Source organism: Clarias gariepinus, chromosome 27 (genome assembly GCF_024256425.1).
Source record: "Clarias gariepinus isolate MV-2021 ecotype Netherlands chromosome 27, CGAR_prim_01v2, whole genome shotgun sequence".
NCBI lineage: Eukaryota > Metazoa > Chordata > Actinopteri > Siluriformes > Clariidae > Clarias > Clarias gariepinus.
In genome coordinates this window covers 23,579,249-23,592,080 of record NC_071126.1, presented here as the reverse complement: position 1 = coordinate 23,592,080, position 12,832 = coordinate 23,579,249, and the positions used below count along the sequence as shown (strand labels likewise).

The following is a 12,832-nucleotide window of genomic DNA, read 5'->3' as shown; positions in this document are numbered from 1 at the left end:
CATAAGAGCATCTCAGTTGTGGTTAGGAACCAGGGGATTTCACTCTAGGGCCAATACCCAATAAAGGTACGCGTCAGGTGCTTCATACCCTTCCTATGTGGTCAGACCCCGGTTTTTACTCTGGGTCAATCTGGGGGAAATTTCATGTAGCAGAGGTGGACCTCTTTGCCTCGCAAGATTAGCAAATGTCCCCTTTACTACTCACTGACTCTTCCAGCTCCCCTGGTTCTGTACGGCTTTGCCCGTATGTGGCCCAGTTTACGCCTTTATGCGTTTTGCCTGATAGCTCCGCTCATGGAAGTCTTGGCAAGGGTCCATCAACAGCGTTTGTGCCTCTTATTGATAGCGCCCTGTTGGCCGACCAGAGTGTGGTTCTCGGATCTAGTATCCCTCTCACCATGGGGGGATTCCAATGAGGTGGGATCTTCTGTCTCAGGCGCAGGGGATGATATTTCACCCACAGCCCGAGTTTTGGAACCTTCATGTTCAGTCCCTGAACGGGACCAACTAAGTCAAGCTGGTCTCCCAGCCAGCGTAATTAAGTCTATTCTAAGTGCTAGGGCTCCCTACCCTAGAAAAGCTTATGCCCTCAAATGGAATGTATTTAAAAGTTTGTGCATGATGAAGCAGGTAGGAGTTTCTGCAGAAAAAGTTGTCCTCGGGCTTGTGCCCTACTACGCTCAGGACGTACGTAACCGCCATTTCAGCCTGTAACCAGGCTAGTCAGTGCCATTTTGCATCCTCACTGAACTATCTTCGGAAAGTTCCATTAACAACATGCACCCTATTACTGTATTTTTGAAGCCTTTTGTTCTCTGCCTTTACAGCTTCGGAGCAGGAAAGACTTCACTTACTGTCCAGTACATGCTCTTCAGATTTACATCCACCGCATCAGCCAGTGGCGTAAGTCAGAGCAGCTTTTACATGTTTTGGGGCCGCAACCGGGGGGCTCATTCAACCAAGGGGATCGCCTCATCTATTGCACTAGCAAGAGGTATTGCCCTGCAGCAAGTGTGTGACACAGAGGGTTTCCTCTCCGCACACATTTGTTAGATTTTATAGTCTGGATGTTCATGCCACTCCGGGCTCACGAGTCCTCGAGTCGGCTTCCCAGACGTAGTTCTGAGACCTCTCGGCCTTGTGCGCACACGCTACACAACTCAGGGGTCCAGAAACTTGCAGTGCGGCGACATTGGTACTCTCGTTCCCATAGCGTTTTCACGTAGCATCAAGTGTAGCCTTTGAAAGTCTTGGGTTACTTTGCTGTAACCCTGTTCCCTGAAAAGGCGGGAACGAGATGCTGCGTCCCAATGCCGCACTGCCTCGTGACCAGACGTCCGTTCAGACAAATCAATCTGAGGAATGTTTCCGGTTCACCTGTATTTATAACCTGCAGGTGCGTCTAATCAGATGACGTCACCCTACTGAGGTTATACAGGCCAAAATTTGGCGTGTTTGATACACACATGCTTCACAACTGGCAACACGAAAAGATGTTCCCATAGTGTTTTAACGCAGCATCTCGTTCCCGCCTTTTCAGGGAACAGGGTTACAGCAAAGTAACCCGAGACGTTTTTGCACCAGACAGTGATCCTCTCTATGATACTTATGTAGAACAATTCAGGATGGATGTACACATATTACCTTTTGTCATTCTCCTTAGAACGTTAAGGCCTTGTTCAAATTATTTGTGATGTATACTCCAAGGAACTCCAGCAACTCTTTGCAGGACTCAACATGTTGATAAAGAGCCACAACCAAGTTTGTCATCAGCAAACTTGATAATGTATTTGTTTTAATGTTTAGCAACACAGTGTCAGGAGACATGCAAAGTCCTGTGGAGTTCAGTGTCCAGGATTCAGGGCTAGTTGTCTGAAAGTTTATAATTTGTCTTCCAGTCTTTGCTGGTGTAAACTGACAAATGAAAGCTGTAGAGTTCTGTCATCAGTTCTCAGCTCAAACTTCTCCAGTCTGAGGGAACTGGACCTGAGTCACAACAACCTGCAAGATTCAGGAGTGAAGCTGCTCTCTGCTGGACTGAAGAATCCACGCTGTACACTGGAGACACTAAAGTAACATCTCCCCCCTAACTCACTAACTAAAATAATGCTGAGTTGAAGATGCAGTTTGCCCACTAAAATTAATAATAATAATAATAATAATAATATTTTTCCCCTTACCAGGTATAAATTCTTACATTATATACTATATTTTGTCTTTTTCAGTCTAAGTGTGTGTAATCTGACAGATGAGAGCTGTAGAGTTCTGTCCTCAGTCCTCAGCTCAAACTCCTCCAGACTGAGAGAACTAAACCTGAGTTACAATAACCTGCAGGATTCAGGAGTGAAGGTGCTCTCTGCTGGACTGGAGAATCCACACTGTACACTGGAGATACTGAGGTCAGAGCATCACTTTATCTCGAAAGTTTACATAGTGTCTGTTTGTTTTTCTCATATATTGAGTTACTGTATGTGTTATTTTATACTTCTTATCAGCAGTGAATGCTTGTCAACTGGACATTTGAGAAAACATTTTAGTGATTCTTGATTTGAATGGCACCAGGTGTTGTTGACAAATGTATAATTTATTATTTGTGCTTGTATCTGTCTAGTGTTCATAATATTCAAACCTTTTTTTAAGTTCATATTTGAAAGAAGTCTACAATATGTGTAGTTTTATTTGTAGAAATTTGAGCCCAAATTAGAGTCTGGTATTTGTAGGCAGCTGCTCCAACATGTGTGTCTTTTGTATGTGACTGAACAGTCTTATAATAAACTGTATATTAGATTTTGCCGAATGCAGAAAGACATCCCCATTCCTCTGCTGTTGTGGTGTCCTGTCTTCTATATTATAGCTGTATTATGTCTGTTTTTACATGTGTGTGTGGAATTTACCTTTCAGGCTGTGGGAGTGTAAACTGACAGATGAAAGCTGCAGAGTTCTGTCCTCAGTGTTCAGTTTAAACTCCTCTAGTCTGAGAGAACTGGACCTAAGTGACTATAAACTTCAGGATGCAGGAGTGAAGCTGCTCTCTGCTGGACTGGAGAATCCACACTGTACACTGGAGAAACTACGGTGAGCTTCTGACTTACTGTCTGTCCATACACACACACACCTGACTTACTGTCTGTCCATACACACACACACACACACACACACACACACACACACACAACTTACTGTTTGTCCATACACACACACACAGAACTGAGGCTTTTTTTTTTGTTTTCTGTTGATGTTTACCTTTATTCATTTGTAGCAAATTATCTACTCTCTATTAATTACCTGTATTATAGTGCAGGATTGGTAGATGCTGGCCTCAGTCTATCTGGCTTTTACTAGTTGGATTTGAGAATCATCTGTTGGTGTGTGGGATGGTTTCGGATAATCACTGTTGTTTTGCTGCAGGGATTTTAGCAATATTTTAAAGCTCATATTGACTATCCGCTGCAGCATTTATTGTTTTTCATGCATAGTGAACTCAAAAGTGTAGGGGTGAAACAGGCAGGTCCGGAGGTCGGAAAGGGTCAGGACCACTGGTACCCCAGGAGTGCCATGTGTACTTAGTGAGAGAGATAGAGCGAGAGAGAGAGAGAAAGTAAGAGAGAACAAGAGAAGGGGGACAGGGGTAAAAGGTAGTGGAGAGTGAACAGGTAGGTATCCTCACAGTCACATGATGCATAAGGTGAATGTATATTTAGTGCAGAGCAGTGACTCTGGCAGTGACTCTGGCAGGACTAACTATAACTGCCTAAGAGCCAGAGGGAAACACAGACATGAGGGTCTTCCTGAGAAGTAAATCAATCAGTCACCCCATCGTCAACAGTCAGTGGTGATCAGTGAGAGTGGGGAAGACAGCATCTAAACATACGAGTTCACCATAATACTCTACGTCCATGAGTCCCCCAGATCTGCTCCTTTACCTAGAAATAAGCCTATTCTCAAAAGACTTAACAAAATATGTTTTCAGACTTAATTAAACATTGAGACTGTGTCTGCGTCTCAATCAATGATTTAAAAGCTATTTCATAACTTTGGGACTTAAGAAAAACTCTGACCTCTGTTGTAGTTTTCATTCCACCATGAACCATCAAATAGTCTGCAAGTTTTGATAAAAGTAGACATGAGCTTCAAATGAAACACTAGGATTAATATTCACACAAGGTCTTTACTGCTGCACATGATGCAACAGAACAGAAAGTTTCTTCTAGCTGCATGTAGTCGCAGCACCAGTACTTCTGTCTTGTCAGAATTACAGAGAAGGAAGTCAATGAGCACCCAATGTCTAATGTCCTCAACACATTCCTCATCTTTATTAAGTTATAATTGTCTCTAAACTGGCTTTCCTGAGACATATAACTGTGTGTACACTATGCTCACAAATTATGTGACACAGAGGAAGCATATATAAACAGTATACAGTACAGTATCTCACAAAAGTGAGTACAACCTTACAAAAGTAAATACACCCCTCACATTTCAGCAACCACTTTATTATATGTTCACAAGGGACAATACTATAGAAATGGAAATTGGATATACAGTATTCCCCACGGTTGCACATGTTGTGGCTGGGATTCTCTTCCACTCCCCCAAAATGATATCACGGAGCTGCTGGATGTTCACCATCTTCCGCTTGAGGAGACCCCACAGGTGCTCAATAGGGTTCAGGTCTGGAGACACACGTGGCCACTGACAATCACATGAACATGATGAATATGACATGTGACTTTACATGGGTAAAGATTTACAGACGGGCAAAAAAAAAGGGATGTACCTACTTTTGTTGCCAGCTATTTTGACAATAATGGCTGTATGTTGAGTTATTTTCAGAGGACAGTAAATCTGTACTGGTATACAAATTGCACATTGACGACTCTAAAATATATCCAAGTTGAATTTCTATAATAATGTCCTTTGAGAAGATAAACTAAAATGTTTGCTGAAAGTGGAAGAGTGTACTTTTGTGAGTACTGTAGGTATATACAGTATATAAAACCAAAATAACCACTGCCTCTTCTACTCTTTTGTTATGATTGCTTTGAAACAACAACAGGTTCAGATGCTACTGTAGAAGTATCCATTTGTTTTTTCTGTGTATGAAGGTGACAACAACACATCTTTCAAATTTTATTAAGAGAATGTAAAGGCCCGCATACGTTACCTTCTGGAATTTTGTCTGATCAAGAAAAAAAGGATCCAATATGCTTTCCCAAACATTCTTGTCAAAAAGCAAGATGTCCATTTTAGAATGCTTCTTGATTATAGACACAAAAAGACACAGTCCCTCTACTTTGTGTAGAGAAGTTGGATGGTCTCTCTGGGGCACAGATGTTTTCACAGATGTTTTACCATTGACATAATTATTGGACGCAGCCATGTGAGCCAGTACCAATGGCCCATAGGCTAAAGACTGTGTTTGGCAAGTCGCTTGGGTTGTTTGGGTGAAATTGTATTTCCTCTGGCATCAGTATTTTTACAACTTTTTAGTGGCTGTTGCAGAGACTGTTTGGGGTTCAATCAATACAGTACATATTCTTGCTGTACTTGGACAACAGGCTTGTCTTCACTTCCTCTGTAACTGTATTTGGAGGATAAGGAAAGAGACAAGATCAAGCTTGTCTTCTTTTTCTAGTTTTTGGAATTCGTATCAAGTTAAGGTGTTTTCACTAAAACATGGAAGTTTGAAGCTGTGTCCCTGAGTTGCTGTCATTTTAGGGCTTTGCCAGTTATCAATGATTTATGGGCTGTCCTTTTTGGCACAGATTTGTTGCTGAAATAGGCAAACAAAAATGGGGACGTTAGGTAGAACATGCAGTGGTAGCTGGCTTGGTATAAGGATAATTACCTTCCATTAAAAAAAAGCTCATCACAGGCTGTAGACTGGCAAATTTTAACCTTTCTTTTACCTAAATTTTGAGGGTGATGCCTTTGCAATCTTTGCTGTGAAATTGCTGGTGATATGGAATTATCAGTCATTTTGTTTATATACAGTTTTAGGTAAAATTTTAGGAAGTTCATACATTTTTATTTGGTCAGTTTTCTTTATTTGCTTCACTCCTAATTCTTCAGTGTGCAAGCCTCCTTCCATCTCCCTTCCTCCTTATCCATTGGGTGCATCATCCCCTAATCCCTTTTACACAGTGACGGACAAAAAAAAAAAATCTGACTTTATTAGAATCCAATTAATGACCTGCATTACAGTAAGTACAAAAATCAATTAAGGAGAAGTAAAATTACTAACTGAATAAAATACTGTCTAACACACCATTAAACCCTGTAAGGATGGTGCTGAACCTTCAACTTCGTGGAACAAATGTGGCAAAAAAAAATCATTAAATGTAGATCACTTAAACACTAAGTAAAAATGCATGGTAAAAAAAAACCTACATCAGAGATATGTTTCATAGTCAAAGTAAAGCTAATTGCACACACATTGTGATGAGAACTCACAGCATTGGGATTAAACAGCTCTGTGTCAATTAAAAAAAAAAAAAAACACTTGTTAGTGAGAGTCATTAGAAAAAAAAACACACGTGCTAGGGAGCGGAAAGTATTCACAGCGCACCACTTTTTCCACATTTTGTTATGTCACAGCCTTATTCTAAAATAGATTAAATTTATTTTTTTCCTCAAAATTCTACACACAACACCCCATAATGACAACATGAAAAAAGTTTACTTGAGATTTTTACTTAAGACAAAGTTATTAAAAATAAAAAATTTGAGAAAGCACATGTACATATGTATTCACATTGTTTGCAAAATTAACCTCAGACGCATCCTGTTTCCCCTGATCATCCTTGAGATGTTTCTGCAGCTTAATTGGAGTCCACTTGTGGTAAATTCAGTTGATTGGACATGTTTTGGAGAGACACACACCTGTCTATATAAGGTAACACAGTTGACAGTTCATGTCAGAGCACAAACCCAGCATGAAGTCAAAGGAATTGTCTGTAGACCTCCGAGACAGGATTGTCTCGAGGCACAAATCTGGGGAAGGTTACAGAAACATTTCTGCTACTTTGAAGGTCCCAATGAGCACAGTGGCCTCCATCATCCATAAGTGGAAAAAGTTCAAAACCACCAGGACTCTTCCTAGAGCTGGCCGGCCATCTAAACTGAGCGATCGGGGGAGAAGGGCCTTAGTCAGGGAGGTGACCAAGAACCCGATGGTCACTCTGTCAGAGCTCCAGAGTTTCTCTGTGGAGAAAGGAGAACCTTCCAGGAGGACAACCATTCCTGCAGCAATCCACCAATCAGGCCCATATGGTAGGGTGGCCAGAGAGTCTCATCAGACCTGAGAAGTTAGTTTCTCCTGGTCTGAGAGTCCTTCAGGTGCCTTTTGGCAAACTCCAAACTTCCGTCTGGCCACTCTACCGTGTGTGAATATGTACTTTCTTAATTTTTTTATTTTTTTTTTTATTTTTAATACATTTGCAAAAATCTCAGTTCTTTCCTGTTGTCATTATGGGGTGTTGTGTGTAGAATTCTGAGGGGAAAAATTAATTTATTTTATATATATATATATATATATATATATATATATATATATATATATATATATATATTTTTTTTTTTTTTTTTTTAAATATTAATCCATTCTAGAAGGCTGTGACAAAACAAAATTTCTTTGGACTTTGGAGCAAAAGGTCTTGTGGTCGGTGATCAGTGGAATCTTGGTCTGTGTGACTTTTTTTTTTTTTTTTTTTTTTTGCCAAGCAGTATACATTTTGCTTGTCAGGTATATGTGTATGGGTGGCTTAATGATTAGTGTGTGTGTGTGTGTGTGTGTGGCATGTGCACTTACTGTATAGCTACATTTTTGGTCAAATCAAACTTTTCCTTACATCCCAATTTAGGAGTCTGGAAATCTATTCCTTTTTGTACTGTATATATATATATAAAAAAAGTATAGTTGATGTTATCAGCGCCTAAACTGAGCGGTTTTTATGTTTCCATTTTTTTGGCAGGATGTTTAACTGCAGTATTACAGATGAAGGTTGTGCTGCTCTGGCTTCAGCTCTGAGGTCGAACTCCTCATCACACCTGAGAGAGCTGAACCTGTTCTGTAATAAAACAGGAGAAACAGGAAGGAATTTGCTCAGTGTTCTTACAGAAGATCCGCTCTGTACACTAACCACACTATGGTGAGTTACTGTATTACTGTCTCTTATTACACACACTTTAAATGAATGATGCTGGTAACGCCTCTGATGACCTCTTGTGATTAATGTTGTCTGTCATTCTGTCCTGTTCTCTGTCTAACAGCTTTTAGTCACATGACCTCACCAGGACTGACATATGATGCTTTTCTGCTCAACATGGCACTTGCAGTAAAACATTAGATTTCTATTACAGGAGTGTTATTGAGTTAATTTTTTTTCTCAAAATAATTTTCTTTTCTTTATGATTATCATGTAAACAACTCTATTGCCTGATTTGTTGCCAGGGGTATTTTCCTAGAGACTACTGTTTTTATATAATTATACATAAACTATTCAGTGTTGTGTAAATGTCTCGCATTTGCAATTTATGGCAACTCTTCAACTCTTGGACATGATTTGGAACGGCACACAGAGTTGTGCCGTTCCAAATCATGTCCGAATCAACTGAATTTACCACAAGTATACTCCAGTTAAGCTGCAGAAACATCTCAGAGATGATCAGGGGAAACAGGATGATCAGGGGAAACTGTGATTAAATACACTTTTGTGAGCATGTTGACATATTCATCTGCACACAAACAAACTCCAACACAACAGTAACACAAGAGTTTATATGATTCATTAGAATAATAGTTTTGTCTAAGTAAACTTATTTAATAAAAAAACTCAATGAATTTTCTGTCCTAATGTCATATTTCCATGAATGTGTGTATATATTTTGTGTATGTTTTGTGTGTGTTTTCCACAATACAGTAGTATTATAGTAGTGTATGACTTAAAGACCTAGAAGGCCTTATTTTCCTGTCTGTATTTGTTGGTGTGTTTTTCTATGTAGATTCGATGTGCTATATTAAGGTTTTACAAAAACAGTATTTGTTGTATGTAGGGAATATCTGATTTTTAGTATGTTTTATTGTATTCTGTGTGCATGAGAACAGAGTGATTTTCTTCCTGTTCTCACGACATAAGCTGTACTTTCAATAAACACATCCTATAGAAGTTTATGTTAAAGGTCGTAAAACTGTTAAACGCTCGTAAATGCAGAGCTACTCCTAAATTTATGTTCTTCCTTACCTTATCTTTTAAAAGCATTCCAGACTGGATGTAAACACTCCTGCATCCACCTTTTCTTTGGTTCTTTGTGTATGTGCGTATATATACTCCTGTCTCCCACAATAAACTTTGAACGTCTCACTGAGCACTGACTTGTGTGTATCATTGAGGGGTTCCCTGGTACCAGGCGGGACAAGCAGAATACAGGCTGAGCACTGAGTAGACAAAAGGAGGTCTACCAAAATTCAAGAATTCCTTACATTGTAATAGTGTGCCCACAAATGTGTTTGTGTGTGTGTGCAATAATAAGGTACACTGTATACACAATTATGAGGCAAGTCAGTATATAATAAGTTATAATAAGGTTTTTTTATGTATATTATTTCTTGACCATACAAACTTATGGAAGTCTAAAAGCAAAACAGAATGTTGAATTATATGAACTGAATAAAAAAATTTATTTATTTTTTTACAAATTTGATGTAATGGAAATCAATCCTTACAGCATTTATAATGCTTGCAATTTTCTGCACTGCAATTTATTACGGTTGTATATTTTAAATGAAATGTTACTCAAACAGTTAAAATTCAACGCAAAAATATTGACCTTAGTAAGTTGCTGTTCAAAAGTATTTTTAGGTCAACAAAATTCAGGTATTAAAATTCAGGTCCTCACATTCAGGATATCACATGAAGAGCAAACATTTGTATTGCAACAAGTTTTAGTTCAGTTCAGTAAAAAAAAATGCTATTTTGCTTTGGTGAATTTTGGCACAGTTATTCCTCCATACAAATCTCTAGGAAAGTCAAGTGACTTGAGGAGTTTAATTAATGAGGGTGTGGCTTTAAATTACCAGACCCTATAAGTTGTGCATAATTAATAAAAAGCTTTTTTTTTTTTATCTAAAGTTTGAAATACCCAAAGACTAAGGTTTTATAGACATCAGTTGAGAGTGATTTTATATGCCTGTGGGTGGATCACTAATGGGCACAGAGTACCAATTCGAGCAACGGATTTTTTTTTTTTCACGCTTGATTTTTGTTCTTATCAAGCGTGTCCTGCTGTAATTGGAAGTAAGAAACATGAACTTCAACATAAGTGTGTCTGGAAAACTTGAGTTTCTTTTACATTCACCAACAATATACACATAGTCTCCTGAGAACGGGCCTTTAGGGAAACCAGTGGTTCTGGAAATTGGTTATACTGTATGTATAGCCCTGTAAGGCTATGTACAGTTAAACAAAAGAGTAATATATTGCCCCTATTCATTTTTTTTAAGCTAAGTAACGTTTGGAAACTACTGTGATTTTGACAGATAATATTGTGCATGTTTTTTTTTAAGAGTGCTGTTCTTGTAACAATCAGCTACTAGCAGAGGCACTCTAATTGGTACACTAGGCTGAGAATTGGGCGTGGACGCTAATAGAGTGTAAGCGTTCAGCATGTAATGAGTGAGTTCAGGTGTACACGCGATAAAGAGTGCTCCTGGTTTAAAAGTATTTTCATTTAACTATTTTACAGAAATAAATGTGTTGCCCAAGGACGAGCACTGTCTCATTCTTGAAAGTGTAACATGTAATAATAAAGTCTGTTTAAACAAAAGCAATATATGTAATACTCACTCACCATCTATACCACTTTATTCAGTATTCAGTGTCACAGGGAACATGGAGTCTATTCCAGGAGGCTAAGGGCACAAGGCGGGGTACACCCTGGGCAGGTTGCTAATCCATCGCAGGGCACACACACATACACTCACTATGGGCAATTCGGGAACATCAATAACCTAACCTACATGTCTTTGGAATGTCAGAAAAAACCCACCAAGCATGGGAAGAACATGCAAACTACATGCACACAGAAACGGGAATCGAGCCTGGCCAGGAATTGAACCCAGACACCGGACATGCAAGGCAACAGTCCTAACCACTACACCACCGTGCCGCTTAATATAATCCTGTGCAAAAGAATAATGTATAAATAATATATTGTAGTTCTACAGTATGTAGGAATTCTAGGTAGGACGTGCATTTTATTAAAAAAAAAAAGTAGCTACACTTACAATATCTTGTTACAGTGACATTTGGAAATGAGTGGGCTATATTTGGCAGGTAAATGTTTTGCCCCTAAAGTTGATGTCAGTGAACTGGTGACAAGGTCATGGGCGGCCAAGACTCGCTGATGCACATGAGGAGCGAAGGCTGGCCCTTTGTAGTCCAAGCCAATAGGAGACCTGCTGTAGCTCAAACTGTTGAACACGTTAATGCCGTTCTAATAGAAAGGTATCAGAACACACAGTGCGCCACTGTTATGGGTACAGAGAACACATCTCCACTGCTCTAGAGTCCAGTGTCTGGACTCTAGAGCAGTGGAGCACCACTGCATTTGATGCTTTTCATTGCACGTGGTGATATAAGGCTTGGATGCAGCTGCTCAGCCATGGAAATCCATTCTATGAAGCGCTCTACACACTGTTCTTGAGATAATCTGAAGGCCACATGTAGTTTGGAAGTCTGTAGATATTGACTCTGCAGAACGTTGTTGACATCCTCTGACCCTGCTCGGTGATTTTACATGGCCTAACAATCTGTGGCTAAATAGCTGTCAATCCAAATCACTTCAACTTTATTATAATACCACAAACAGTTGATTGTGTGATATTTAGAGAGGAAATTTCAAGACTGGACTTATTGCACAGGTGGTGTCCTATCACATTACCATGCTGGTATTCACTGAGCTCCTGAGAGTGACACATTCTTTCACAACAGTTTGTAGAAGTGGTCTGCATGCCAAGGGGCTTGATTTTATACACCTGAATTCAATGATTTGGAAGGATAAGTGAATACATTTGGCAATATATATATATATATATATATATATATATATATATATATATATATATATATATATATATATATATGTATGTATGTATATGTATATATATATATACTCAGCAAAAAAAGAAACGCCCCTTTTTCAGGACTGTGTATTTCAACAATAATGTTGTAAAAATCCAAATAACTTTACAGATCTTCATTGTAAAGGGTTTAAACAATGTTTTCCATGCATGTTCAATTAACCATAATCAATTAATTAACATGCACCTGTGGAATGGTCGTTAAGACCTTAACAGCTTACAGAAAGTAGGCATTTAAGGTCACAGTTCTAAAAACGCAGGACACTAAAGAGACTTGTCTACCGACTGTGAAAAACACCCAAAGAAAGATGCCCAGGGTCCCTGCTCGTCTGTGTGAACGTGCATTAGGCATGCTGCAGGGAGGCATGAGGACCGCTGATGTGGCTAGGGCGATAAATCGCCACGTCCGCACCGTGAGACGCCTAAGACGGCGCTACAGGAAGACAAGAAGGACAGCTGATCATCCTCGTGGTAGAAGACCACGTGTAACAACACCTGCACAGGATGGGTACATCCGAATATCACACCCGCGTGACAGGTACAGGATGGCCACAACAACTGCCCGAGTCACACCAGGAACACACGATCCCTCCATCAGTGCTCAGACTGTCTGCAATAGGCAGTCCATGAGGAGGAGATGCACTGCAGTACTTCAAGCAGCTGGTGGCCACCAGATACTGACTGGTACTTTTG

The 12,832-nt window shown here is 39.5% G+C and overlaps 2 protein-coding genes across 2 annotated transcripts in view; one reads left to right on the top strand and one right to left on the bottom strand.

The window, feature by feature from the left end:
- The window catches only part of LOC128514933 (myb-related transcription factor, partner of profilin-like), an 85,012-nt gene extending 77,864 nt beyond the window's left edge, over nucleotides 1-7,148 (bottom strand). The window contains 1 exon segment of the mRNA XM_053488848.1: nucleotides 7,088-7,148. The gene's annotated coding sequence lies outside the window, so the exon portion shown is untranslated.
- The window catches only part of LOC128514775 (NACHT, LRR and PYD domains-containing protein 3-like), a 38,134-nt gene extending 28,768 nt beyond the window's left edge, over nucleotides 1-9,366 (top strand). The window contains exons 6-10 of the mRNA XM_053488628.1: nucleotides 1,899-2,072; nucleotides 2,226-2,399; nucleotides 2,902-3,075; nucleotides 7,974-8,150; nucleotides 8,272-9,366. Of these exons, the coding sequence (XP_053344603.1) occupies nucleotides 1,899-2,072; nucleotides 2,226-2,399; nucleotides 2,902-3,075; nucleotides 7,974-8,150; nucleotides 8,272-8,278 (706 nt within the window). The 3' untranslated portion in view covers nucleotides 8,279-9,366. The remainder of the gene's footprint in view (nucleotides 1-1,898; nucleotides 2,073-2,225; nucleotides 2,400-2,901; nucleotides 3,076-7,973; nucleotides 8,151-8,271) is intronic.
- The last annotated feature ends 3,466 nt before the right edge of the window (nucleotides 9,367-12,832 follow it).